This window comes from Aspergillus melleus (assembly GCF_016097325.1).
Source record: "Aspergillus melleus strain CBS 546.65 chromosome Unknown contig1, whole genome shotgun sequence".
Classification (NCBI taxonomy): domain Eukaryota; kingdom Fungi; phylum Ascomycota; class Eurotiomycetes; order Eurotiales; family Aspergillaceae; genus Aspergillus; species Aspergillus melleus.
Genome location: NW_025763370.1, coordinates 4,900,949 through 4,924,360, shown reverse-complemented (window position 1 = coordinate 4,924,360; position 23,412 = coordinate 4,900,949). Strand labels below are relative to the sequence as shown.

The 23,412-nt window shown below is 50.2% G+C and overlaps 8 protein-coding genes across 8 annotated transcripts; 4 read left to right on the top strand and 4 right to left on the bottom strand.

The window, feature by feature from the left end:
- Window positions 1-213: 213 nt before the first annotated feature.
- Window positions 214-7,100, bottom strand: POL2 (DNA polymerase epsilon catalytic subunit POL2; the record flags this gene model as incomplete). Its single annotated transcript, XM_046083402.1, has 3 exons — window positions 214-6,245; window positions 6,298-6,437; window positions 6,493-7,100. 3 exons carry the CDS (start codon window positions 7,098-7,100, stop codon window positions 298-300), a joined length of 6,696 nt encoding a protein of 2,231 aa, XP_045939359.1. The 3' UTR covers window positions 214-297.
- Window positions 7,101-7,578: 478 nt separating this feature from the next.
- Window positions 7,579-8,252, top strand: LDX57_001755 (COX20 family protein; the record flags this gene model as incomplete). The annotated part of the gene is made up of 2 exons (XM_046083401.1): window positions 7,579-7,921; window positions 7,996-8,252. The coding sequence occupies 2 exons, from the start codon at window positions 7,579-7,581 to the stop codon at window positions 8,250-8,252; spliced, it is 600 nt and encodes a 199-aa protein (XP_045939358.1).
- Window positions 8,253-8,597: 345 nt separating this feature from the next.
- On the bottom strand, window positions 8,598-9,413 carry LDX57_001754 (uncharacterized protein; the record flags this gene model as incomplete). Its single annotated transcript, XM_046083400.1, has 1 exon — window positions 8,598-9,413. One exon carries the CDS (start codon window positions 9,411-9,413, stop codon window positions 8,598-8,600), a length of 816 nt encoding a protein of 271 aa, XP_045939357.1.
- A 550-nt stretch (window positions 9,414-9,963) lies between these two features.
- On the bottom strand, window positions 9,964-11,656 carry sik1 (snoRNP complex protein NOP56; the record flags this gene model as incomplete). The annotated part of the gene is made up of 3 exons (XM_046083399.1): window positions 9,964-10,251; window positions 10,310-11,429; window positions 11,493-11,656. The coding sequence occupies 3 exons, from the start codon at window positions 11,654-11,656 to the stop codon at window positions 9,964-9,966; spliced, it is 1,572 nt and encodes a 523-aa protein (XP_045939356.1).
- A 422-nt stretch (window positions 11,657-12,078) lies between these two features.
- On the top strand, window positions 12,079-12,506 carry CCT6_2 (T-complex protein 1 subunit zeta; the record flags this gene model as incomplete). The annotated part of the gene is made up of 4 exons (XM_046083398.1): window positions 12,079-12,120; window positions 12,200-12,294; window positions 12,350-12,371; window positions 12,426-12,506. The coding sequence occupies 4 exons, from the start codon at window positions 12,079-12,081 to the stop codon at window positions 12,504-12,506; spliced, it is 240 nt and encodes a 79-aa protein (XP_045939355.1).
- Window positions 12,507-12,617: 111 nt separating this feature from the next.
- CCT6_1 (T-complex protein 1 subunit zeta) lies at window positions 12,618-14,079 on the top strand (the record flags this gene model as incomplete). Its single annotated transcript, XM_046083397.1, has 2 exons — window positions 12,618-12,788; window positions 12,856-14,079. The coding sequence occupies 2 exons, from the start codon at window positions 12,618-12,620 to the stop codon at window positions 14,077-14,079; spliced, it is 1,395 nt and encodes a 464-aa protein (XP_045939354.1).
- A 306-nt stretch (window positions 14,080-14,385) lies between these two features.
- Window positions 14,386-15,510, bottom strand: SAS2 (putative histone acetyltransferase (MysT1); the record flags this gene model as incomplete). The annotated part of the gene is made up of 1 exon (XM_046083396.1): window positions 14,386-15,510. One exon carries the CDS (start codon window positions 15,508-15,510, stop codon window positions 14,386-14,388), a length of 1,125 nt encoding a protein of 374 aa, XP_045939353.1.
- A 949-nt stretch (window positions 15,511-16,459) lies between these two features.
- Window positions 16,460-19,456, top strand: LDX57_001749 (RNA recognition motif domain-containing protein; the record flags this gene model as incomplete). Its single annotated transcript, XM_046083395.1, has 2 exons — window positions 16,460-16,678; window positions 16,730-19,456. 2 exons carry the CDS (start codon window positions 16,460-16,462, stop codon window positions 19,454-19,456), a joined length of 2,946 nt encoding a protein of 981 aa, XP_045939352.1.
- Window positions 19,457-23,412: the final 3,956 nt, after the last annotated feature.

The following is a 23,412-nucleotide window of genomic DNA, read 5'->3' as shown; positions in this document are numbered from 1 at the left end:
AGACGGCGACTAGGAAGACGAAGGGAGAGGAGAAGACGAAGGGAGAGGAGAAGACGAAGAGGAGTCTGGAGTGGGTTTCACTTGCGCCCGAGGTGATTGGAGGCCTCAGGCGCGGAGATCTACTTCCATTCTCTATCACATTCACTACGGAGTTATCACCCTTGAAACAAATAATGTAATAATCAATATGTATTTAGACTGGGATATAGAACGCTCCAAAAACGCCCTTTGCCCCATGAAAACCCTAACAATACCTAATGCTGACAGTAAACAAAAGCCATAGATGAGTGCATACATTTACATGCGCCTGAGAACCTCTTCTACCACCCCCTGCAGTAATTTCAATCCGTGGAACTTCGCGGCGCTCTCCAACACGCGCAATTTCTTTTCCATCTCCGACCGGTCCATCGTGGCCACCCAGCTGCCGCTACACGAGCAATGCTCCATGAAGTCGCTGACTTTCAGGCCCTTGCATTTCGAGCACTTGAGATCCTGCGTGTGCCATGCGACTATCATTCCTTGAACCTGACCGATCAAAATCTCCTCCTGCGCCAGTCGATCATATTCAGTCTGGCAGAAGGGACAGCGCCAGGGCTTCGCGGCCGCCTTGCTCGGGTCAGATCCGGGGTCTGGTAGGACGTCTTCGTCGCGGCATAGGTCGAGATCGCGGATCAGGCAGCAAGCACCGCAGGTGAGCTCGGGGAGTTTGAGACTGGCGGCCGGATTCTCGAATCGGCCTTCTTTACTGAATTCTCGTACCTCGAACAGGGCGAGAAGCTCGCGACGCAGAAGACGTGTTTCGAGGGTAGTGGTCTTGGACAGACTCAAAATCTGCATCAGGAGCTTGACCAGCTCCAACACGGGGTTGCGCTTCTCGTCGTTGGGGTCCGACAGAACCCCGGGAAGCACGGGAAATGCGTAGTCAGATGCGAGTTCCGGGTGAAGCATTTCCTCACGCTGACGGCGAATAAGGCCCGAAATCTGTTTCTTCATCGGCTTCGAGAATTTCTCGGCCAGGACAGCCGAAACTTCCTCGCTGTCCTCATCGTTCGGGCGAGTGAGGGGAATCTGCGTTGGCCGAGGCGTGGAGGAGTTGTCGTTCTCTGGATGCTTGATGCCATGCATCAAGTCGATATACTCTACCACCCAATCGTTGAAGATGGACTGCATGGGGGCTGGTAGGAAGCGACTGAGTTGCCAATGCATGACGGTTTCAAGCTCTTGCTCGTCCGCTCCGGTGACCTCCCGACATCCCTTTCCACCGTAGTTGTACTCATCATACCAGACAAGGTAGTCCCAGTACTCTTTGATCTCCAGGTCAATGAAATGGAACGACGGATTGGCTCGAATAGATTTGAGCACGTACTGGCTGTACGCATAAGCATTACCAACCTCCGTTTTGGTCGTCTGAAGCAGAAGGCGCGTGGAGCTGGCGAACACAATATTCGAACCAACACGCCGGAATTCCACCATAAGTCGCTGGAAGGATTTGCGAGATAGCATCCGCACGTAATGGTGCAGAGACCGATCGTAAAGACACGACATTGGGCTCTCAACCCATCGGATCAGATGCTGCACCATGATGTCGGCCATTGTGTTTCCTTCACAGGCCTCCGTCCACCAATTCTTGACCATCTCTCGCAAGACAACGGCACCAGCCGAGGTAAAGGCCTTTTCGGAATAGAGAACGCCTGCACCGTTACTATCGGCGGCGGCATCAGAGCCCGCTAACAGTGTATCGGCTCCTTCCATTTCGCTGATGATAGAGGAAGTCAAGATCGTGTTGATTGACAGATTGCGCACTTCCAGTTCAATACAAACCGTGTCGTAAGCGCATGGGGCATTGACGGACGGCATAGAGACCTTCTCCAATGGACCGGTAATGTCATCCTTCTCGTATCCTGCATGATCGGGTCTTGGGCTTGGAGACCACCACAGGATAACATTGTTCTGCTGCAGTCGCCGGGCGTACGAGATGTCGATGAGGTATCGGGGATCATCACTTTCCAGGTTGCAGAGAGGGACATCACCGTATCTGGCCAGCAGGGTCAAATGATGGATCCAAGCAGAGAGATACAGATAATGCGTGACCAGTCTCCTAGCGATGAAAGATTGCCAGCCCAATGGAGGAAGATCCATATCCGATACTTCAGGCTTCACAGGAAGAACAGGATAATCCTTGAGGATGGGAATATCGTGGCACAATCGGTTTCTCTGCTGCGATTGGATAACCAGAATAGATGGCTGGGTTTCATCGCTCTTGAGCTTTTTGACCAAGTCGCCGACCTCTAGATACGCCTTTCTCTTGGTTGTAACCTGGGTCGTCCTGAAGTGGATCTTGTCCTGGTATTCGAATGCCGCCTGAGCTTGATCTCCCTCCATGTTTTGCTTCCTACGCATCAACAGTTCTGAGTAGATTTTATCCACGTTGGGAAGGCCCTGGACATCTCTCGTCCGATTGAGAATGACGATATGCGCCTCGCTCTTGGCGGTGGAAAAGAGAGCAAAGATCTGTCTGTCTCCCGAGGTCACATGGTACAAATAATGATAAACCAACGGCGTGTTCAGAAGATATGGTTGCTCGGAGGGAGTACGACACAACGTCGAAAGGTCGAACCCGCGGTCTAATCCTTCTCCAAGGACACCGCGCTGTTCTTCGTCGAATGTGCAGATGCTGCCGAGTTTTAGAACGGCGCGTACGCTCAGCGGGATACCCTTTTCGTAAACACCCTCAATACTAGGATGTTGTAGAAGCAGATCAATCTTATCGGCCTCATGTATAAAGGTCTCCTCAGATAGTGTCAATTTGAACAGATGCACAGAAGGGTGCCCGTTGGGTAATGTGTGGTTGACTTTCTCGACTTCACAATCTGGGACGTCGACATCCGGAAGCGAGTCCTGCTTCAAATTGACATAAATCTGTCGTGGGACCTTGACGGTCAAAGTATGGACTTTTCGGTCGATCAGGACGAAAGCTCGCACAATGCCAGGTCTTGATGTTTCCGCCAGCTGTAGCACTTGCCATGTACTGATATAGAGCAATTCGGCTTGGTTTCTGAACAGGTGACTCAAGGAATCTGTGCCAGTATTGGCTCGTTCACCGAAGAGTTGGCGACGGCGAACACGGGCTTGCTTTTGGATCTTCCATTTCTGTTTTTGGTATTTCAAGAACCCGACGTAATCATCCTCCATCGGTGGCATTTTTACCGGGAGACTGGCGAAAGGATCAAGAGAGGTTTTCGTGTGACCCTCAGGAAGTTTTCTTTTCTGAGAAACCTTGTTATTTGGTGATGACTTGGACATTTGTGTCGAGTTTGCTATCGCCTCATCCATGTCACCTGGGTGCTGGACGCGATGATCAAGAATATTTGTCGATATGTCTGAGAGAGGTTTCTTTTCGGACTTCACGAATAGATCAGTCATCTTCGTCTGTTTGAACTTGTCGTCCTTCATGTTAATCCGGCGCTGAAGCCAGTCTGGATGTGCCACCCTCGGAACAGGATTACTGATCTTTTGGAGTGCAGCTGGGATCGTAATGAGCTTCTGCACCACAGAGCCCAGACGTTCAAGATAGTAGTCCCAGTCAATCACACTTCGAGGGTCCATGTCTCCAGGATCATCCTTCAGCCACTTTCTCAAGAAAAAGCGTTTCACATTCTCCTCTGCTGAAAATATGGTGACGGGTATAGCACGTTCGGTGACAGGCGTGTTACGAGGCCTTGAAGATATGATATACTTGCAGTTCAAGCCCTTGTCCTTGACCATTTGCTCTCCCAAGAACTCCGCCAAACGCCTCGCAGTTGTAATGGAAGTCGACTTCTGGTTGCCATATTCCTCCAAGGTCTTCGCCATACTCCTGTTCTCCGAAATCAGATCGATGAGTTCCTCATCGGCCAATGTCGATCCGTGCTCATAAAGCACATCCAGCCATCGGTCTGCTACTCGGGCCACGGCTCGGTATGTTTCCTCAAGAGTCTGTCCTTCCAAGAAGAATTTGAAGATTTGGGTTTGGAAAATCTTGATCAGTTTCAACTCTCCTCGTCGTTTGACTTCGAAACCCTTCAACTCAGCGAGAGATCCATCATGATTGAATACAGCATAACGTTTCTTCAAGTTCTTGTCCTCCTCCTTGGAGGTGGGCAAGATCATCGCCTTATAAGGTCCGTCAACTTCGAAGAAAATGGAGTTATCGCTGTGTGTCTCGTAACGGAAAGTTTTCGGGTCAACAAGGGTTTGATATTGGTGGTTGGTATAGCTTCCGTGGACGAGGTGGTTCAACATGACACATGGGTACGAGATCCCCAATTTCTTTCCGTTTTTGAGGGTGAACGAAAAGTTCTCGGGGAAAGTGCCTGGAAGCATACACCAAATTCCGTCTGTGTCGAGTTCCAGTGGCCGTCCGATGCGTTCAACGAGTTCTCGGGCCATTTGAATAATCCGAGCACCTGTTAAACACGTCACACCAGCCATCTCCAAAGAGTACCATCGGGATCCCTTTCTCATGACATAACCGTAGAAACTATTCAAAATGACCTTATGCGCAAGCTGGAGAGAGTCAAAGAGAATGATCATCTTCTTCGCTTCATCCACCTCGGAGCTGGGGGCACCAGATGATTTAAGCGAGTCGGCTTTGCCCTTCCACACCTTTTGCTTGCCTTTGAAATCGTATCGTCGGTCACGAAAGTTGCGAACGGTGTCGACATAGAACGGGTTCTCGCGCTGGCAGATAATCGCCTCTCGCACCATCGTCTTGCTGTCGTGGATCTTGTGGTAGATCTTCTTGCTGTAATCTTGCAATCTCTTCTTCACGATGGCGGCCTGCTCTTCGATACTCATTTCGCTAAAAAGTCGCATTGGGCTGTTCTTGGTCCTGCCTGGGAACCGCTCATTTGCAACTGCCTGTCGAATCATGTTGTATTCGTCACGCTTGGCTGGTAGGAATTCACCTCGCCATGCCCACGGCATTCGTCTATCACAAGTCTTTCCGGGTCGGTTGAAATCACAGGCGGCACAATTTGATTCTTGGATCATGGAATCTGGCTGAAGTCGGTTTGTAACCATGATGTTCGGATACATGGAAGCAACATCCAAATGGTAAATGAACGGCACTTCGTCTCGGACCGGCTTTTCTCGCAAGCTGATCAAACGTTCTGCAATTTGGCTTTTCACCTCTTCATAGTTGACAATGTCGTCCATCGACTTTTTCTCTTCCACTTCGATACTGAACTTCAATGCTGCATCGAGGTCGCGGAGAAGTTCATCGATGGCCGTAGGGTCAACGTTGAAGCTGACGGGGATGTCGCTTCGAAATACACCGGCTTCAAGACTCTCGACGTGACCACCAACATAAGTCTCTGACTCAAGTAGATGACCTTCGTAGAAAGACTCCGGGCTATCCTTGTGTTTGTTCGGCAGAATAATTTCGCCCTTGTACGCTTGCACCATGAGAAGCATTTCACAAAGCGTTCCGGTTCCCTTGCGTAGTGTGTCGTCCGGATTGAGCGGAATGATGGTGCATAAGGAAAAAATGAACGGATGGACGTATTTCATGTACAGGTAATATGTGGCGACAGCATCGGAGACTGAGTATTCGGCCAGAGTCTGTGGGCGTTCACTTGCATAGGGTGTCATCAGTTCCGGATCAAGCTCATCGGGATCATACCCAAGTTTAGCAACCGTGACGGCTTTCAAGCCACGACTGCCTTGGGGGAGGTAACTATCACGGTTGACCCAAGCAAAACAATCCATGTGTACGCAGTGATCGCTTTGGTAGATGTCCTCGCTATTCTTGCGGAAGCCAATTTCCGTGTACATGTCGATTCCAAGTACACTGGCTCTTGCTTCGACGAACGGCCAATCGAAAAAGTCACCGTTATAGGTCGCAATAACCGTTGGCTTGGCGATTTTGATGTGTTCGAAGAACCGCTCCAGGACGGCGCGCTCATCAGGCTCATTAAAAATTATGAAGGGTCCACTGTATTCCGATTTGGGCGTGTACTCGAAGTCGTTGATATCCTCAGATACGATTTCGCGGTTGGTGATGAGGAACCCTTGACCATCGATCATGTAAGAAATCATCATGACCTGGTCAATGACGGAATCGGGGAACTTCAAAGGAAGTTTGGTTGTCTCAATATCGAAAGCGAGCACGACCGGATCAGCTCGCTGTAATCGCTCCTCAATGCAATTCAGTGATATGACGCCATGCTTTGCCTCCACCGTGTACCATTTTCCTATTCGGATATCTAGAATAACATGGTCAGCCACGAACTATGCATTCACAAGCAGCAAGCAAACCTTTATCAATCGCCACTCGAACATGGTAAGGAACATCATATTCTCGAATATCAATTATAAAATCACTCGCTTGCGTATTTCCATTAGATCGTGCCTCATTAATTAGTTCATCATCAAAGAGATCAAAGCCAACGTTGGTGCTGTTTTCGTTAGCGCATCAATCCTAGTGGAAGATATAGGGAAAACCGAACACACCTTGAAACCTCCACGTAAGTATCCATCACATTCACGTTCTTCTTATTCTTCTCGGCCAGAGGAAGAAGCGTCTTTCGCACATCCAATAAATGGCTGACATTCGAAAAGTTCAGCTGAAGGAATGTTCTCCGGTGTCCCAGCAAATGATTCGGCAATTTCAGATCCTCCCGCTCAACTCGCGAGATCTTCTTGATCTCCCCCTCGAACATGCGGCGACACCATTCCTCCACCTCCATCTCATGACCCTTCTTGACGGCAATGAGGAAATAAGGATCGTACTCGACTGTAGCCTTGAAACTTCCTCCATCGTCCTCCAGAAAATAGTAATCCACGCCCGCACGGCCCCCGGGGACAGTCGAGTCCTCTATTGAGGTGCTGTGCATATTGATGAGCCATCCCACGCGCTTTTCGCCGGCTTCGAAGCGCGGAAAGCCCAGGGACTCGTCGATGCTGTTCGCCAGGCGGATCGCCTCGAATTTCTCATCCTGCGAAGTGGCTTCCGTCGACCGGAGCGAGGAGAACTCGACTGTTTTTGTTCGTTTCGGATTGAAGGACGCAGCACCGGACCGGAACTTGTTCCCGTACTTGCTAGGCTTTCTGACAGGCATTGCGACGACACACGCCCACTGGCCGGGGGGGGGGTAAAGATCACTGCAAGACGACAGGAAGGACCTAGTTCAGCATGAGACGCGGGGGGACGTATGTATTATTGTAGAGCAGCGCTGGGCATAACTGGGTGAGATTCGAGGCTGTCTGGTGTGCAAGAATGGAAGGGAATGGGCAAATTGGCGAGTCAATGGTAGCCCAGACAATCGGCGCTGTACATACTCAAAAGCCTGCTGAGAAACCCGGGTTGCGGGTGTCGCCGACGCGTTCGCGTTTCCACTATACGCGTGCCCCGTTCGGGTCTAGTCTGCGGATGTCGGAAAAACCGCCCGTTCCTGGCGTATTGTCAGGTCCCGCGGAACATATAATGATCCGGGGAAGTTGCGCCGTTAGGTCCCGCAAAGAGTCTGCCCACCCGGAGCAAAGCATACAGGTACAGTCCGGTTTACGCGAAAACAAAAATAAAGCATAATTTACGCCATGGCTGAAGACACGCGGGACTCGACGAACTCCGGACCCAGTCCAACCTCGAACGGAGAAACCACCAACATCGAAGATTCGCAACGCCCTAAACCGAGGTATGAGGCCAAATCACAAGTCGGCAAGCTATGGGATGCGTTCGGGAACCCCGAGGAACCCGTGAACATGCTGCCCGGGGCGGGCTCCAAAGGAAAGGGCTCAGATGTTACAGTCACCGAGGCTATGAAGTCAATGTCCCTCAAAGACGCTACATCGTTCTATAAGGCGCCGTGCGCACGCGATTCGTTACTGTTGGGAATCGGAGCTGGATTCGGCATTGGTGGGGTGAGGGGAGTATTAGGAGGTAAGGAGGGTCCTGATGCATTGACTACGTCGCCCCGAAGTTACTCGGTTACTAATGCTAGGCAATTGCTATAGGAATGCGCGCCATGTGGACAGCCTGTAATTGGGCTGTCGGAGCATTTGCTCTCACTTCCCTCGCGGCCCACGAGTTCTGCCAGCGCCGCCGGGTCCAGGAGCTGGATGGAATGAAACAAGCTGTGGAGCTGATGAAGGAATTGAAGGAGAAGAAGCAACGAGAGAAGGAGCAGAAGATCGAGCAAGCCGCACGGTTAGCGGAGGAAGAAAAGCAACGGAAGAGCTGGACCAATCTCTCAAATTACAAGTTCTGGTAGAGCTTTTGCGCATCGCAAGGAGTCATGGAGTTCTGCTGGGGTCTCATTATATCTATCGCATGGCATGTAAAGTACATATTTCTATTTGGAGGGACTCCAGTCTGATTAAGCTTGTATAACAATTGTCATCGCGTCATCATGCTCGCTTGTCAATACCAATAACGCCGCTTCTAAAACATGCAAACTCCGTTAGATCGTGTATTTCCCCGATGCTGAACATGGTCAGGGTGCATGAGGGGGACAGAGTACATTAAGGGTAAAGAATGTAAAGAGGGAAAAGAAAGAAGAAGTAGAGGGAAACGGAAAAGACGAGATACCCCCCAGCTGCAAAATGATGATATGCCATTAAACGTCGAACTTGACCTTCTTCTGGATAGCACCTTTCTGAATAGTGCGGATTTTGTCAAGCTCGATGCCCTCTCGTTTCTCCCTTCGCTTTTCCCGTGCCTCCCGTGCCTCGCGACTCCTCCAATCGGCGACTTGTTTCTGCCTTCTCTGCGATCTGTTCCAAGCAATCGACGCTGTTGGCTTAAAGCCAAGTCCATTTATCCCATATCCATCATCACTTGGATCGGTAGGATTGTGCCCGGTGATTTCAGAGTCCTGCCATGTGAGAGGGTTTTCAGGCGCACTTTGAGGGGGCGGTGGGGATCGTCTTTGACCGCGCGGTTTCGCAGCTGCCAGCGGATTTCGTTTCTTGCGAGGGCTTGCGGAACCAGCTTTTTTCGGCGATATGTTTGGTATAGTAGGATTTGCATTCGGTGTATTTTCATGGTGGCGACGGTCACTATGATCATTCTCGGGCGTCGCCGCCGACAGCCCACCAGCCCAATCTTGACTCGCTGGTGCAGGATTGGACGCTGCCATCCCACGATTGTCCAGATCGGGCCAGGATGTATGCAGGGGCTGGGCCATTGGTGTTTGGTCGAAGCGGCCATGCGTAAATTGCGGTGTGGATAGAGGATCCGCTTGAATGGCCAATTCGCCTAGGCGACCAGCGACGGCGGCTCGGGGACTATATCTGCCCAGATCCTCCTCCTCTCGAAGCCTGGCTTCTGTGAGACTGTGAATGGAGACATTTGATGGAGAAGAAACGGATGCACTGCAGATGTCGGAATCTTCAGATGGCGCTCGTTGACGTTGAGGTGTGCCGAACGTCATCGTTGGCACACTCGTGGGCATCATTGCGCGGGGCTAAAGCTGAAAGCGGGGGCATGACATGGATAGCATTCGCTGGCTGTAGGTAACGTCAAGGCTGACTATGAGAAGGCTTTCAGTATTTGCCCTCGCAACAATAAGAAGCCATTATTATGACTGAGGGATTGCGGAGAGCGTGGGGAAAGGGCTCAGACCACCGAGCGAACTGGAAGTTGAAGGGGGGGACAACCGTTGAGGGGTTTCTGCGGCACTTCTTCTCCGCCGTCCTTTTGCCCCTTGGCCGCCCTGCAGTTCTGCAGCCCTTACATACTGCCCAGACTACTCCTAACCCAGCCTACTCCCCAATGACATTTGACGCAAAAGATCTAGGAAAAGAAATGAGCTACAGACAAATTTTAGCACGACAAAGGCCTCAATCGAATAATTTACAAATACCCAGCCCGTCAGGTCGTGAAAATGAAAAGCAGAAGAACATAGATGGCAACAAATCAAATCAAAATCAGCCCTACAACGCCGCGACAATGACGCCCTCATGTCCCAGGGAATGGTGCATTTAGACCTTCTTCTTCTTTTTGGACGGCTCGGCGTCGGTGTCGTGCTTCCGCTTCTTCTTCTCGGAGGAGTCCTCGCCGGCGTCCGACTTGCGCTTCTTCTTCTTCTCGTCCTTGTCACTCTTCTTCTCCTTCTTTTCCTTCTTCTCCTTCTTCTCTTTCTTGTCCTTCTTGTCCTTCTTTTCCTTCTTCTCCTCCTTCTTGCTCTCAGCATCGGCATCCTCCATCTCCTCGTCGCTCTGGTCAGCCTCGACGTCGATATCGGCCAGAAGAGCATCCATGGCATCCTTCTATGGGGGAATTAGCATTGAACCAAATAATTCGAAGGCGTTTTAAGAATCAACATACCATGGCGACCTCGTTCTTAGTAGGAGCAGCACCGGTGGCGTAGAAGTCCAGACGCTCCTCGACCTGCTTCTTCAAGGCCTCACCAAACTTAGTCGTAGGCTGCTCGGAGAAGTTATCCAGTCTCGAGGCGATCGAGCACTTGTTGGCAAGGAAACGGGAGATACGGCCCTTGTTCTTGGGTCCGGCGCGGCCGATGAAAGAAGAGTGGTACAGCAGTCCGTACTTGGGCGTGTTACCCTTGGTCTTCAGGGCTCGGAAAAGGGCCTTCTCAGCACCAAGAATCTGCACGGTAGAGGCGGGGTACTTGGACAGGTTGGTCAAGCTTCCGGCGTGCGAAATCAAACGAGCACCGACAATCTCTCCGATCAACGCGGCCAGGTTAGGCGCAACGACGCTCATCTTAGAGACCAGGTAGCTGTGAAGAGATTTGCGGTACTGGGACAGGCTGACGACTCGCTGGGCGAAAGAAATGACGTTCTCCATGTCGGTCTCCGAGATCTCCTGACCCATACTGTGCTTGGCGGCGTCGATGATGCTCTGAGCAACACCCTCGTCATCCTCCACCAGGGCGGCCAGGTCGTGCAGTTTGTCGTCGTCCAGTTCCTTCTTGTCCTTGACGAGCAGGGCAATTTGGGCGTAGCGCTGGTTGTCCGAAACAATCTTGATCAGTTCGGGGAAGTGCCACGAGTACCATTCGCGGACTCTCATGGAGAAAGTGTTGATGGCCTTGTCGAGCGAGTCGAGAATAGCGATGGCCTGGATGATGTGGTTGTCGTCACGCTGAACGGAGAACTTGACCTTGGCACGGGAGTAGGCGTGACCCAGACCCAGTTGGGCGGTGTTCAAGTCGCCCTCGCGAAGCTGCTTCAGAAGCTTGTGGGAATGGAGTCTGACTCCACGGAGCATATCCTGAACGACTTCGCTGGTGTCGCCGGTTTCGCAGTCGACGAAAGAAAAGGCCGACTTGATGCTACCAGCCAGGGTCTTGTCGGTAACACCCAGGACGACCTTCTTCTTCTTGTTAGGCTTGGGAAGGTTCAATTCCAGGAAGTTGATGAGCGTGTCGGAAGCGACACCTTCCGAGATATCGTTGATTTCACTTAGGGCCTGCTTGTTGTTTCTGGAGCATCGTCAGTCGCGGCGCACAATCGAGACTCAAAAGTCACAGAAAATGAAAACCTACTCAAACGGCAAGAAACTGGCCAAGTCGACCATTTTGCCAAACTTGGCCAAGTCATCAACACCCTCCTGGACTTCCTTCAGGGAATTGCCCACGCTGTCGGCCTGATGAGTGACCTTGAAAAGCGAGTAGCCGACAGGGCCCTCGAAAAGCAGAAAGTCAGCCATTGCGAAAATGAATCCGAGGCCGAAATGAAGTAGTCAAAAAAAAAAAAAAAAAAAAAACAATCAGCCGCAAAGTAGACGCAATTCGAGCCCTTCTACTTTCAGAATCCAGAAGTCTGCGTTGGTAGACTTGCCGTGGATCGACGGGAGGACGTGGAAAAAAAAGGCTGGAGGCAGAATTCGAGCGTCGAGCCGTCGGAGCTTCTTTTTTTTCTCTCGCGGGCGGCGCTAGTGCGAACAGACCGAATGTGGGCGTTTTGCCAAAAACTCGCCCTCACCGCCCTGGCCGGCAAACACCACCAGTTTTGTAGCACCGCGGGCCTCTTCTTGTGGCTCGACAGCGCCGGCAAGCCTATTTTGCTCGACGGTTTCTCTTCTTTTCTTTGGGCTTTTCTTGCTGGATTCTGTTCATCAAAGCTGCACAAATGTCTGCGACGCAGTTACTCAATCCCAAGGCCGAATCGAGGGTATGACAGTTATTACCCCCCCCCCCCCCCCCCCAGAAATAGCCCCTCAGTGATTCCACGCAGACTAACGAGCGCACAGCGGAGAGCGGAGGCGCTGAAGGTGAACATCAGCGCTGGTGAGGGTCTTCAAGATGTCTTGAAATCCAACCTGGGTCCCTCGGGAACATTGAAGATGTACGTTTCCCGGCTGGAACTTCGCAATACTCAACTGATAGCTGACAAAATTCAGGCTGGTGGACGGTGCTGGCGGAGTATGAATACACCCTGACAAACTCGACAGCTCGACATCTAACGCATCGATCTAGATTAAATTGACCAAGGATGGAAATGTGCTGCTGCGAGAGATGGTCAGTAACCCAAATATCCACCGCGAAACACCCCAATAAAGCACGAAGCAAATACTAACTTCTTATATAGCAAATCCAAAACCCCACTGCCGTAAGCTACCTTCTAGTCGATACGCCACCTCGACTTACATAACTGATATGGCAAAGGTCATGATTGCCCGGGCCGCTACCGCACAGGACGATATCACCGGTGATGGAACGACGTCCGTGGTCTTGATGGTGGGAGAGCTTTTGAAGCAGGCAGACCGACACATTTCCGAGGGTGTGCACCCTCGAGTGATCACTGATGGTTACGAGATCGCCAAGAACGAGGCCCTCAAGGTAGGCATGGATCTGGGTCACGGAATGATGCTCATCTTGCAAAAGCTAACTCAAGGCTGAAATATAGTTCCTCGACCAATTCAAGATTGAGAAGGCAGTTGACCGTGAATTGCTGCTTTCCGTTGCCCGAACCTCGCTCAGCACCAAGCTCAACAGCGCCCTTGCTGAGAAGCTCACTCCCGATATCGTTGATGCCGTTCTCGCCATTCACAGAGCTCCTGAGAAGCCGGATCTGCACATGGTCGAAATCATGACCATGCAACATCGGTCGTCGTCTGACACGCAATTGATTCGGGGTCTAGCTTTGGATCACGGAGCAAGACACCCGGATATGCCCAAGCGAGTGGAGAACGCCTTCATCCTGACGCTCAACGTCAGTCTGGAGTACGAAAAGTCGGAGATCAACTCTGGCTTCTACTACTCTAGCGCCGAGCAGAGAGACAAGTTGGTGGAGAGTGAGCGCAAGTTCGTGGACGCTAAGTTGCAGAAGATTGTGGAGCTCAAGAAGGAGGTTTGCGGCAACGATCCGAAGAAGAGCTTTGTCGTCATCAACCAGAAGGGCATTGACCCTCTGAGCTTGGATGTTCTTACCAAGAACGGCATCCTGGCTCTCCGGAGAGCTAAGCGGAGGAACATGGAGCGGCTTCAGTTGATCTGCGGTGGTGTTGCACAGAACAGTGTCGAGGACCTCACGCCCGACGTTCTTGGCTGGGCCGGTCTGGTCTACGAACACCAGCTTGGAGAGGAGAAGTACACTTTCGTCGAGGAGGTCAAGGACCCCAAGTCGGTCACCATCCTCATCAAGGGCCCCAACCAGCACACCATCGCACAGGTCAAGGACGCCGTCCGCGACGGTCTGCGGTCTGTCTACAACTCCATCGTTGATGGCTGCGTGATCCCCGGTGCCGGTGCCTTCCAGGTTGCCTGCGCCGCCCACCTAACAGACAAGGTCAGCAAGACCGTCAAGGGTAAGGCCAAGTGGGGAGTTGGCGCCTTTGCCGATGCCCTGTTGATCATCCCTAAGACCCTTGCGGCCAACTCCGGTCACGATATCCAGGACTCCTTGGCGGCTCTGCAAGACGAGCGAACCGCCGGCAACACCGTTGGTCTGGACCTGAACACGGGCGAGCCCATGGATCCCGTCCAGGAGGGTGTCTTCGATTCTTTCCGCGTGCTGCGTAACCTGATCGCCTCGAGCACGGGTATCGCCTCTAACTTGCTCTTATGTGATGAACTTCTGAAGGCCCGCCAGATGGGTAAGCAGGGTGGACCTGGCGGCATGGAGGAGTAATGCATTCGTGACGTATAGACCGCGGTGTAAAGAATTTGGGAGAGGATTTGAATTCGGACATGAAGTTTTAAAAATAGTATTACGCTTTAAAATGTATGCAATAAATGCAGATAGTCACGCCTACAGGCGTTGACAGATGCTAATCTCACCCCGACTGGACACCATCAACTTAGATTCTGCGCAACGTAGCTATAAGGGATGGAAGAACACGGATGGTGTATCTGTACATCGCCCCTGTTCCAGGGCGTTTGATTAGAACAAGGTATCTAATAATTCTATTGGTAGAATGAAAAAATCACGGGAAGTTTACTCGTCTTCCTCTTCCACCTCGTTTTCTTTTCCTTCGTCCTCTTCGTCCTCTTGGTCCTCTTCATCTTCCTCTCCGGAATTCGGGCTACCCTGTCTAATGCTCCTAGGTGCCCACTCCCCAACAAACCCATCGGCATTGATGGGATCCTCCAAGGTCGTTTTGTGGGCCTTCGCCCATTCCAGTATTTTAGATTTCCGTATGATGACCGCCTCGCTATCATCCGGGGCGTTGTCGATTGCCGTACGGGGCATTTTGCGCTTTTTGGATGGTGTCGCCGGCTCAACGGCCTCCATCCCTTTCAGCGCCGTGATCACATCCTCCGTCAGCATTCCCGTGGCTAACCCGATATCCTGGACTGTGATGATCTCATGGTGTGGTCGCTTTCGAGCGCCCTTGAAAGGTTTCTGCTTTTGCTGCGGCGAATCCGGGGCATCTCCGGTCTGCATATCCTGCAGCAGGATGTGTCTCGCGATTCGTTCCTCCCAGAAGCGACTATAACTGCGACTGCCCATTTCACTCAAAGGTTTCTCCGGACCGCCAATCAACCCGCGATCGCGTTCCCAGCCGCTGAGCTTATAACTGACCCCCATCAACAGCTTCCCGAGCTGCTTGTGTTGGTAGGGCGGAAAGACCAGGATGCAGGCCAGGTTGTTCGCGTCCCACGAGAGCTTCTCTTTCGAAAAAAAGCCCAGAACATGATAGCTCGAGTCCTTTGGATCTGTGAAGACAAGAAGATAGTATAGGAAGGAGAAGACGTCGAAGAATACGGATTTGTGATCGAGGAACAATTTCGCGAAGAGCGACAGGTTCTGCGCATACAGCTTGTGATGTTCTCCGTCGACCTCCCACACCGAGTAGCCTCCGTGGTCGTAGACTTTGGTCCCCGGGGGCGTCGCGCTGTGGAGGCAGGTTCGCGTGTGCTTCGCGTAAGCGTCGGCGTCACACGAGTAGCGGAAGCACCAGCGACATACGTAGAGCCGATCCGTGTCTTTGCTCACTAGATCCTCCGGGTAGATGGACTGGTACCAGGTCTGGAAGAGCAGGTCACCTAGCACGACATGCTTGACGTTTCGGGTGACGGCGGGTGATTTCGCGTGGGACAGAGGGTTTTTCGGAGCCATTGAGCAATTGCTAAAAGGGGGACGGGAGACAGAGAACCCCGGACGATCCTGTTGATGAGCTTTGGGGGTGGAGGTCGGTTCTCCGAGAGTAGGCCATTGGCATCGATGATATATGTTGTAGTCGGTGGTATGTTGCGCTGGCTTGTCGCGTCGAGGATTATCGAGGGCTGTCGAGGATTAAAGGGGATTAACGAGAGAAAGAAAGTAAAGTAGGATACCAGGACCAGCCCCTGAGGGGGTAGGTGAAGATAGAATTGTATATATTAGAAGAACGGAAGGGGAGGAAGAGAAGGATCAGCCATCAGCCATCAGCCATCACCATCGCTCCTACGAAAACCGCGGCATCCAGAATGAAGGCCTGAAAAGTCAGGACTTCCACAGAAACCGGGATGACTCAGCACTGATTCAGCAGCGGCGCACGGGGTCACTTGACAGCATCTCCGAGCCAATCAGCCACATATCGGCGCGGGGTGAAGCTTCCATCTATCTTTCTTTCTCTTCTTTCTTACCATCTCTTTCATCAAAGGATTCTTGTTGCCTGCATCAGTTTACCCCTCGCCGGTGACACCCCCCTTGCCTCTTTGCCTCCCGGGATGGTTGTCGCCTGTGTCTCGCGGCTTATCATTGGCGCGTATTATTAAGTAGGTACGACGACTGTTGCCATCGGCGCCGCCTTTCCCCCCATAGGCAACAGCATATCATATCGCTCAACTCCTTATCATCCCCCCGGTCCCTATTTTTTTTTTTTTATCCTGCTTGATACGAGAGGCTCCATTTTATCTCCTCGACTGGTGATATTGTTTCTTAATTTTTCTTCTTTCCCGTGACAGTTTCTTGCCGGTTGAAAGTGTTGGCTCTACTAGATACCATTTGCCTTCTACTTGTCGACCGGTCCAGAACTGAGCCTTGACTTTCGGGGCCATTTCTCCACCGACACACCCGTCAAAAGATGTTGAAACCATTCCAGATCAGGGATCTTCATCGCTCTCCATCCTCCTCGCAGGAGAATAACGGAGAGCCGAGCAGCGATATCCTCCAAGACACTCCGCCCAGTCCACGCCGTCCGGGCATCGTCGCTGTCTCGGCATCGCAGTACAACGACATAGCTTCTTCTCATCCCCACGCTCGTCTGACTTACATTGATGATGACGATGGAGAGCTTATCACGGTGAGTATTATGTACTAGATTGACTTGCGGTTTCTAATAAGCGAACGCTAGGTTGGATCTTCCCTCGAGCTTTCGCAGCGTCTGGACGAACCTGTTCCCGCCTCAACTGACCCATACCTACACTCGCAACCCTCAGACCTCGATCCGATGCATATATTCGACGTCCGACGGTCAACCCCGGTAATTGAGTTGTGGAAAAAGCACGAATACATACCCCACAAGGAGAATGTCCCGGCCGTAACCCACACTAGTGTGGCATCACCAAACAGCGAACCATCGGTTCCCAGTGTCGAGAATGACGGAGAGGAGACGCAAAACGATAACGGAGCTACTGCTCCTACGGTGCGGGATGAGGCCGAACCACTCATGGCTGCATTCGAAGCCGAAATGGCCAAGATTCTCAGCGCCTCGGAGACGCTCAACGAGAACTCTGCTCATGAAGAAAATACTTCCCCCCCGACAGAGGACCAGAACAGGCCGACGGCCGACAGGCTCCAAATCCCCACCGAAAGCTTCATCAATGCCATGCAGAACCTGGTTCATGGGGCTGAAACACTCAGTTCTGGAGTCAGAGCCAGACTGCCAGAGATCGAGCGACAGTTCCAAAATGCTCAAAGAGCGCTTCCAGGCCCCGTCGGTTCCTCCATGCAAGTGGCACTCACAGCCTTGGAAGGTCAAGCGAGGAACCTGGTCAGTGCAATCAATAATGCCTCGACCGCTGGAGGGCAGAGTCCAGCAAACCTCTTTCCGAGAGAGTTACCGACCGCCGCTAATACCGTGGAGAGTCTACGAAGCATGGCGTCCGAGCTTGGCCATATGGGACACACTTTGTTTGAAGCATTCGAAAACGAGCTTGGATGCAACACCCGAAGATCTCAGAATCAAGCGCCATCTGCCGTGACCGCTTCGTCTGTCACTGATGCTGCAGGTCCAGCACATGCAGACGACAATGATGGCCGCACTGAGAATGCACCCAACGCAACCAATGCCAACCCTACCACGGCCCCTCCAGCTGTGAACTTAGAACACGCGAAGGAACCGACGACCTCGGATATAGCAGAGATTTCACCGGAGCCTGTACCTGCACAAGAGGCTGCGGGCACGGAGCCCGTTTCACAACCTCCCCATCACAACGATGGCGCTCGCTCGCGCCAATCCGTACCCCCTGGAGCATTCTCATCCCCTTATGACGTCTGGCCGCTTTCCCACGGCCCATTTGGCCCGCCACCTCATCGACCACGTGGACATCATCACATCCCCGGCGCTTTCCCACCGCACCCGCCGCCGCCGCCTCATTTCCCTCATCCTGCGATGGGTTGGCCTTGCGCCGGTCCCTCCCACGGCCATTCCAGAGCGCCTTTTGCTCCTCCTCCTCCTCCTCCTCCTCCCCCTCCTTTCCCAGGCCCCCCTCGACCTCACAGGTCGTCGCATCACTTCTCCCTCGATCCCCGGCCTTATGGACCTTGTGGCGGTCTGTATCCTGCTGCCCCTTCTCACGCGAAAACATCGAATCGCTCTTCGCCCGGTCGCTCTGCACAAACAGCACTGTTCATCGGCAACGTCGGGTTCAACGTTAATGACAAGATGATCCGCGATGTCTTTGCTGCAAAAGGATTCCTTGTCGATGTGTACCTTCCGTTGGACTCGGTCACGCAGAAGCATGCAGGTTTTGGTTATTTGCATTTCCCTTCGGTGCATGCAGCAACAGCAGCATTAAATGGCCTCCAAGGCACCCTGATTGACGGTCATTCAATCAATCTTGAGTTCAGTGATCCGTCACCGTTTACCGCATTGAATGCAGCCAATGAACCTCAACAATCGCCGGTTTCCCGCCATGCGCCAAGTCCTTCGGAGCTTCAAACCTCGCGAGGAGAGGCGGAGCCCCCTTCTGAGCAGCGGCCTGAGAACAACGGCAGGCCATTGCCTCTCAGTGTAGCAGATATGTGCTCTGTCAACGGCAACGCCCGGAACGAGTCGGCTAAGACTAACGACTCGGATAGCTCTGAGCGACTCAACGCACTCTATCCTTCACTTGTGCCCCAGAGCACCTCGCAACGCTCTGATGCCAGCGCTACTAGGTCCCCCTCGGACCTCATTCGACCAATGGAAGGGGAAAACCATTTTCCTCCTATCTCTCAGTTTGATGCGCTTTTCTTGAAAGAGCAGTATGAAAAGGGAGACTCTTCTCACAGCTCATCGTCTCGAACCGAGCCGACTGCTACTCAAGGGCCCGTTGTTGGTCGGTCTACATCTCCTAACATTCCTGGGGCCTTCCCAGAGGCTCAGAAACCATCTCTGACGGCAGCCCCATCAACGAATTTCCAGCGAACCAACAATCAGAACACAAGCGCCGAGGCTCAAGGTTCCCGCCGCTCGAAGACTGTGAGGACCCTCCACCCTTCTTGGAGACACTCTGGTCCCTGGGAGTCCAACTCGGAAGGACCATGTTCCGACAGATCGCTGAGACGGCGGGCCACTGAGCGTTCTTCGCTTCGTTCAGGCTGGTCTTCGCATCCTCATACTGGCAATGCCAGGCCATCACTTGGGGGTACCGCCCAGAGCGATATGGCCCAGAGAGATATATCCCCTCGGCTTGATGCTAGACAGCGCAGTATTGCGGACTGTGTTTCGACCTTGGCCAGACTAGGCTACGGAAGCTCCGAGGAGGGTGGGCTGCAACGCATTGGCGTGTATGCAGCCGCCGCTGATGGTAGAGTCCTCGATGCAATCGATATGATTGAGGAGGAACGCAAGGCGTATGCGCAGCGACGCCATTAGGTGTAGGCTTTATTTTTGAAATCTTGAGCGTTGGACTTTGGGCTTCTTTCTGGATTGGTTCCTGGTGTTCGGCAGCGATGGCGGCGATTTTCTTTGTTACTACTCTCTCTTAACTTAATCAGGCGATAATGGTGCCTCCAATCTTCACCAGCGGTTTAATTTCCATCTATCTTCTATGTCTTGTCTGGTTCATCCGTAATGTTGTAGCATTTAGTCGGACCTGCCAACCAACGAGCCAAGGCGGAGGAGCTGAATCATCGGCGCGGGCCGCGAGACTGCGCAATTCCGGTGGATACAGTTCACGCGAGCTTATCGATAGGCTCGCTTGAGCCGTTTCATAATGTGGGTCCGCCAAGGCTTGATTTATAAGCAGAACGATTCGCGCGACCTTAAATATCTTACAGTAATCCGCTTTCCATGAAAAATTCAACTTTCTTTCTTATTTCTTCACCACTCCCTATTCCGGTCCGTCAAGCGCTTCTTAAGCGATTACAAAGTACTTTCTTACAAGTCATACTATGGATTCTACTGCAGATCCCTTGAATGAAGTAATCGATGTGGATGCTTTGACTACAGTAGGGAAAACTCCCAAGCTTGCCGGCGCTTGGTAACCGCTTACTAAGTGCTTATAGGAACCCGAAGATGACATTCCAATTCCGTTGACTCATGCGAAAACAAAGCCTCTTACTACACTAAAGGTTGAATATATTGATGATCTTCCTGAATACCCTCAATCTCATTTGCAAGGATATTCATATATTGTTGCATCAAGAGGACGATCATATGATGAATGCAAAAACCTACTATCAGAGGTACAGAACCACTTAATAACCGCTTGATAAGTACTTACGGTCTTAGGTTCAATATGCGAAGCGGCAAATCTGTGGTCGTAAAGAATCGATTTTTTGTTCATTTTTGGATTGTTTTGTCAGCCGAATCACATGGAATTGCTCAGGAATTAAAACATGCGAATTCCTTAATTCTGATCTCAGATTACATCATCATACTGCAGTAGATGAAGCTTTGTGGGAAAGGATTCGAAAGGCTCGTCGAAGCATTCAACTTTCTGAGACAGATAGGACCAAACGAAATGCATACAGGTATTATGACCACTTACAAAGCAGTTAGCAAGTACTTGATCTAATTTTTCCAGTTTTTTTCGAATGCTTACGCAGCGTTTCAACCGAGGGCATGCATGTGTTGAAAATCGGGAATCATGTAAACCGCTTTTTAAGCGGTATAATCAAGTGGTAAGCATTATTTCCTCTAAGTGCTTAGGAACTGTTTAACAACTACTTTAGAACGCTATAGGAGAACGTCAACCCTATATTGCTTGTGTCAATGATCTAGGGGGTCAGAATCCTTCTCATCTTCGAGAGTCTATTCCAAATCATACAAATATGGATATAGGCTTCTTAGAAAGTCTTTGTAATGAAGATTTACTACCTTCTTCTGAAGAATGTGGTAGTTTTGAACCTGTTACCTCCAGAAGACAGTGGTGCGGTATGTTATCTTTTTAATTACTTGCTAAGCGATTATTAACTGCTTATCCAGATCAAGACCATCCGCAAGGAAGTGGACGGATTATTACAACTAAATGCAATGTTAAATTCAGTGCATTATTGCCTCTACAGCTTCAAGAATGTCCATATTTCATCTTCACTTCGCATGGGATTCATCAACATATACCACCACCTCCAAACAAGCCTCCAGAACAAATTTTAAATGGAGTGCAAAGAATTATTCGTGAGCTTCGGGATCCTACTTTAACAACGTGTAAGTACTTTCTAACCGGTTACGGACTGCTTTTTAAACTGCTTAGAATAGCTCAATTTCTCCGATCTCCACAACTTGAAAAGTTTTGTGAGCAGTATAATTCTTCAACCTTAGCTCAAATCCATTCATCTTTTTCAAATAAAGATCGAATCTCTGCAATTATTCAAAAAGAACGTCTTCTTTCAAATCCTGCAGGTCAAGGATTGAATGGTTTAATCTTTTTACAAAATCGGGATCCTTTAATAAAAGTAAGTACTTAGTAACCGCTTCTTAAGTAGTTACATTTATTTACTTTACTTAAGGAATATCTACGAGAATACTATCATGATTCAAATGGTAGTATGGCTTTTTGCGCATTCAAAGAGCAAATTCAGCTTCTTTCAGAATTAGGCTCATTTGAAGTTGATATGTCATACAAACGGATCCGTACAAAGGACTTTAATGAAGTTCTTTTTTCAACTTTTCTGACCGACCAGAAGAAAAGTGAGTAAACAGCAGTAAAGTACTATTTAAGCGCTTACTAACTGCTTTATAAAGTTGTTACCCTCTTACGCGTCTTTACCAACCAGGAAACAACAAAAGGCTATTTTTTACTTTTTAAACGAGCTTTTCAGCTTATTGCAAAGGTAACAAGAAAGCCAGTTGTGTTCTATCCTATTCATGGCAATGGGATTTACGGTATAATTGTTGATATGGATAATAAACAATATACTGGTAAGTACTTATCAACTGATTGACAAATGCTTTCTAAGCGCTTCTATAGGTCTGGGGCAATATCTGTCTGAAATCGATCCGGAACATCGAGATTATATATGGCAATTGCAGAATATAATTGTATTCTGTAAAGTCCATTTCCAACGATCGATTTTGACTGCGATTGGCACTCAAAATCATGGTAGTGGCGTATGGAGTCGAATGATGAGTCTTATTGAATGCAAATCAGAGGAAGACTACGATGAGTTGATAAGATTATTAACTAGTATAACTACTTATTAACTACTTGAGAAGCGCTTGCTAACTGCTTATACAGCCTTGGAAGATCACAATGTACGAAATTGGGCTCTACACAAAAGTCGACCAATTATTAAAGCAGGTTTGAATAAAGCCTGTTCAAGAATTAAGCCTGTTTTCTTTCAATCCCTTCGCGATCATACAAATGCGGTTGAGCAATCTCATGAAAAGTCATATGCCTCAGGAAAGTTTTTACCGTTAACTGAGGCTGCTAGAAAGTACTTAGTAAGCACTTTCCAAGTATTTATGATAATACTAATAAGACTATAGCTCTGCGAAGCTTGATCAAAATGATATTGAGCAATATTTGCACTTTGATCAATATAATATTCATCATAGCTCGCGAACCTCTAGTATAGAGACACATTATCGGAGACACCTTTACCGTGAGTTCCCCCAAGTACTTATCAACCGCTTAGCAAGTGCTTACCCCCTCTTTAGGATCCCGCAAACGCCCTAGATCGAACTCTCAAGGTTCATTATATGACCCTGAAGAAAGGCCTCAATCTCAGGCCGTCTCTCAGTCACGGTCTCAATCATCAAGGCGTAGTAGAGACAGCGAGTATATTTCCCCCCTGCACAAGTACTTAGCAAGCGCCTAATAAGTACTTAGATCCGTTCGATCAACCACCAATCTTCGTCGTCTCGCTTCAACCAATACCCTTTCGGCCGAGCAGAAACGTCAGGAACTTGAGCTTAAAAAGCTTGAAGCTGATATACGAAAGCAGGAGGAAGAGACGCGATTGCAACAGCTACGAAATGAAGAGTTGGAATTGAATCTTATTGAGCGCCGGCGCCAGTTGCAAGATGATATAAATACTTATTAAGCAGCTTCTAAGTGCTTTTGCTAGGTTGAAATATATTTCCTTGACCGTAAGCGCTTTATAACTGATTAAGGGGTCCCTTGCAAGCATTTTAGTGGCGGACCCTTCTAAATATAGAAGATATATATTCTATGATATATCGAGCTTCGGTAAAGGAATGATTCCATCTAAGCACTTATAAACTACTTGAGGTGATAATCTACTTTTTGGTAAGGAAGTTTTTCAAGTGCTTAAGAGGCACTTCTCAACTGCTTCACTTGAACTAACTAACCACGGCCATGTTTTTCCCCCCAAAAAAAAATGCTTAAAATCCTGGGCCGTTGGCCAAATCAAAACGCCTCCCTA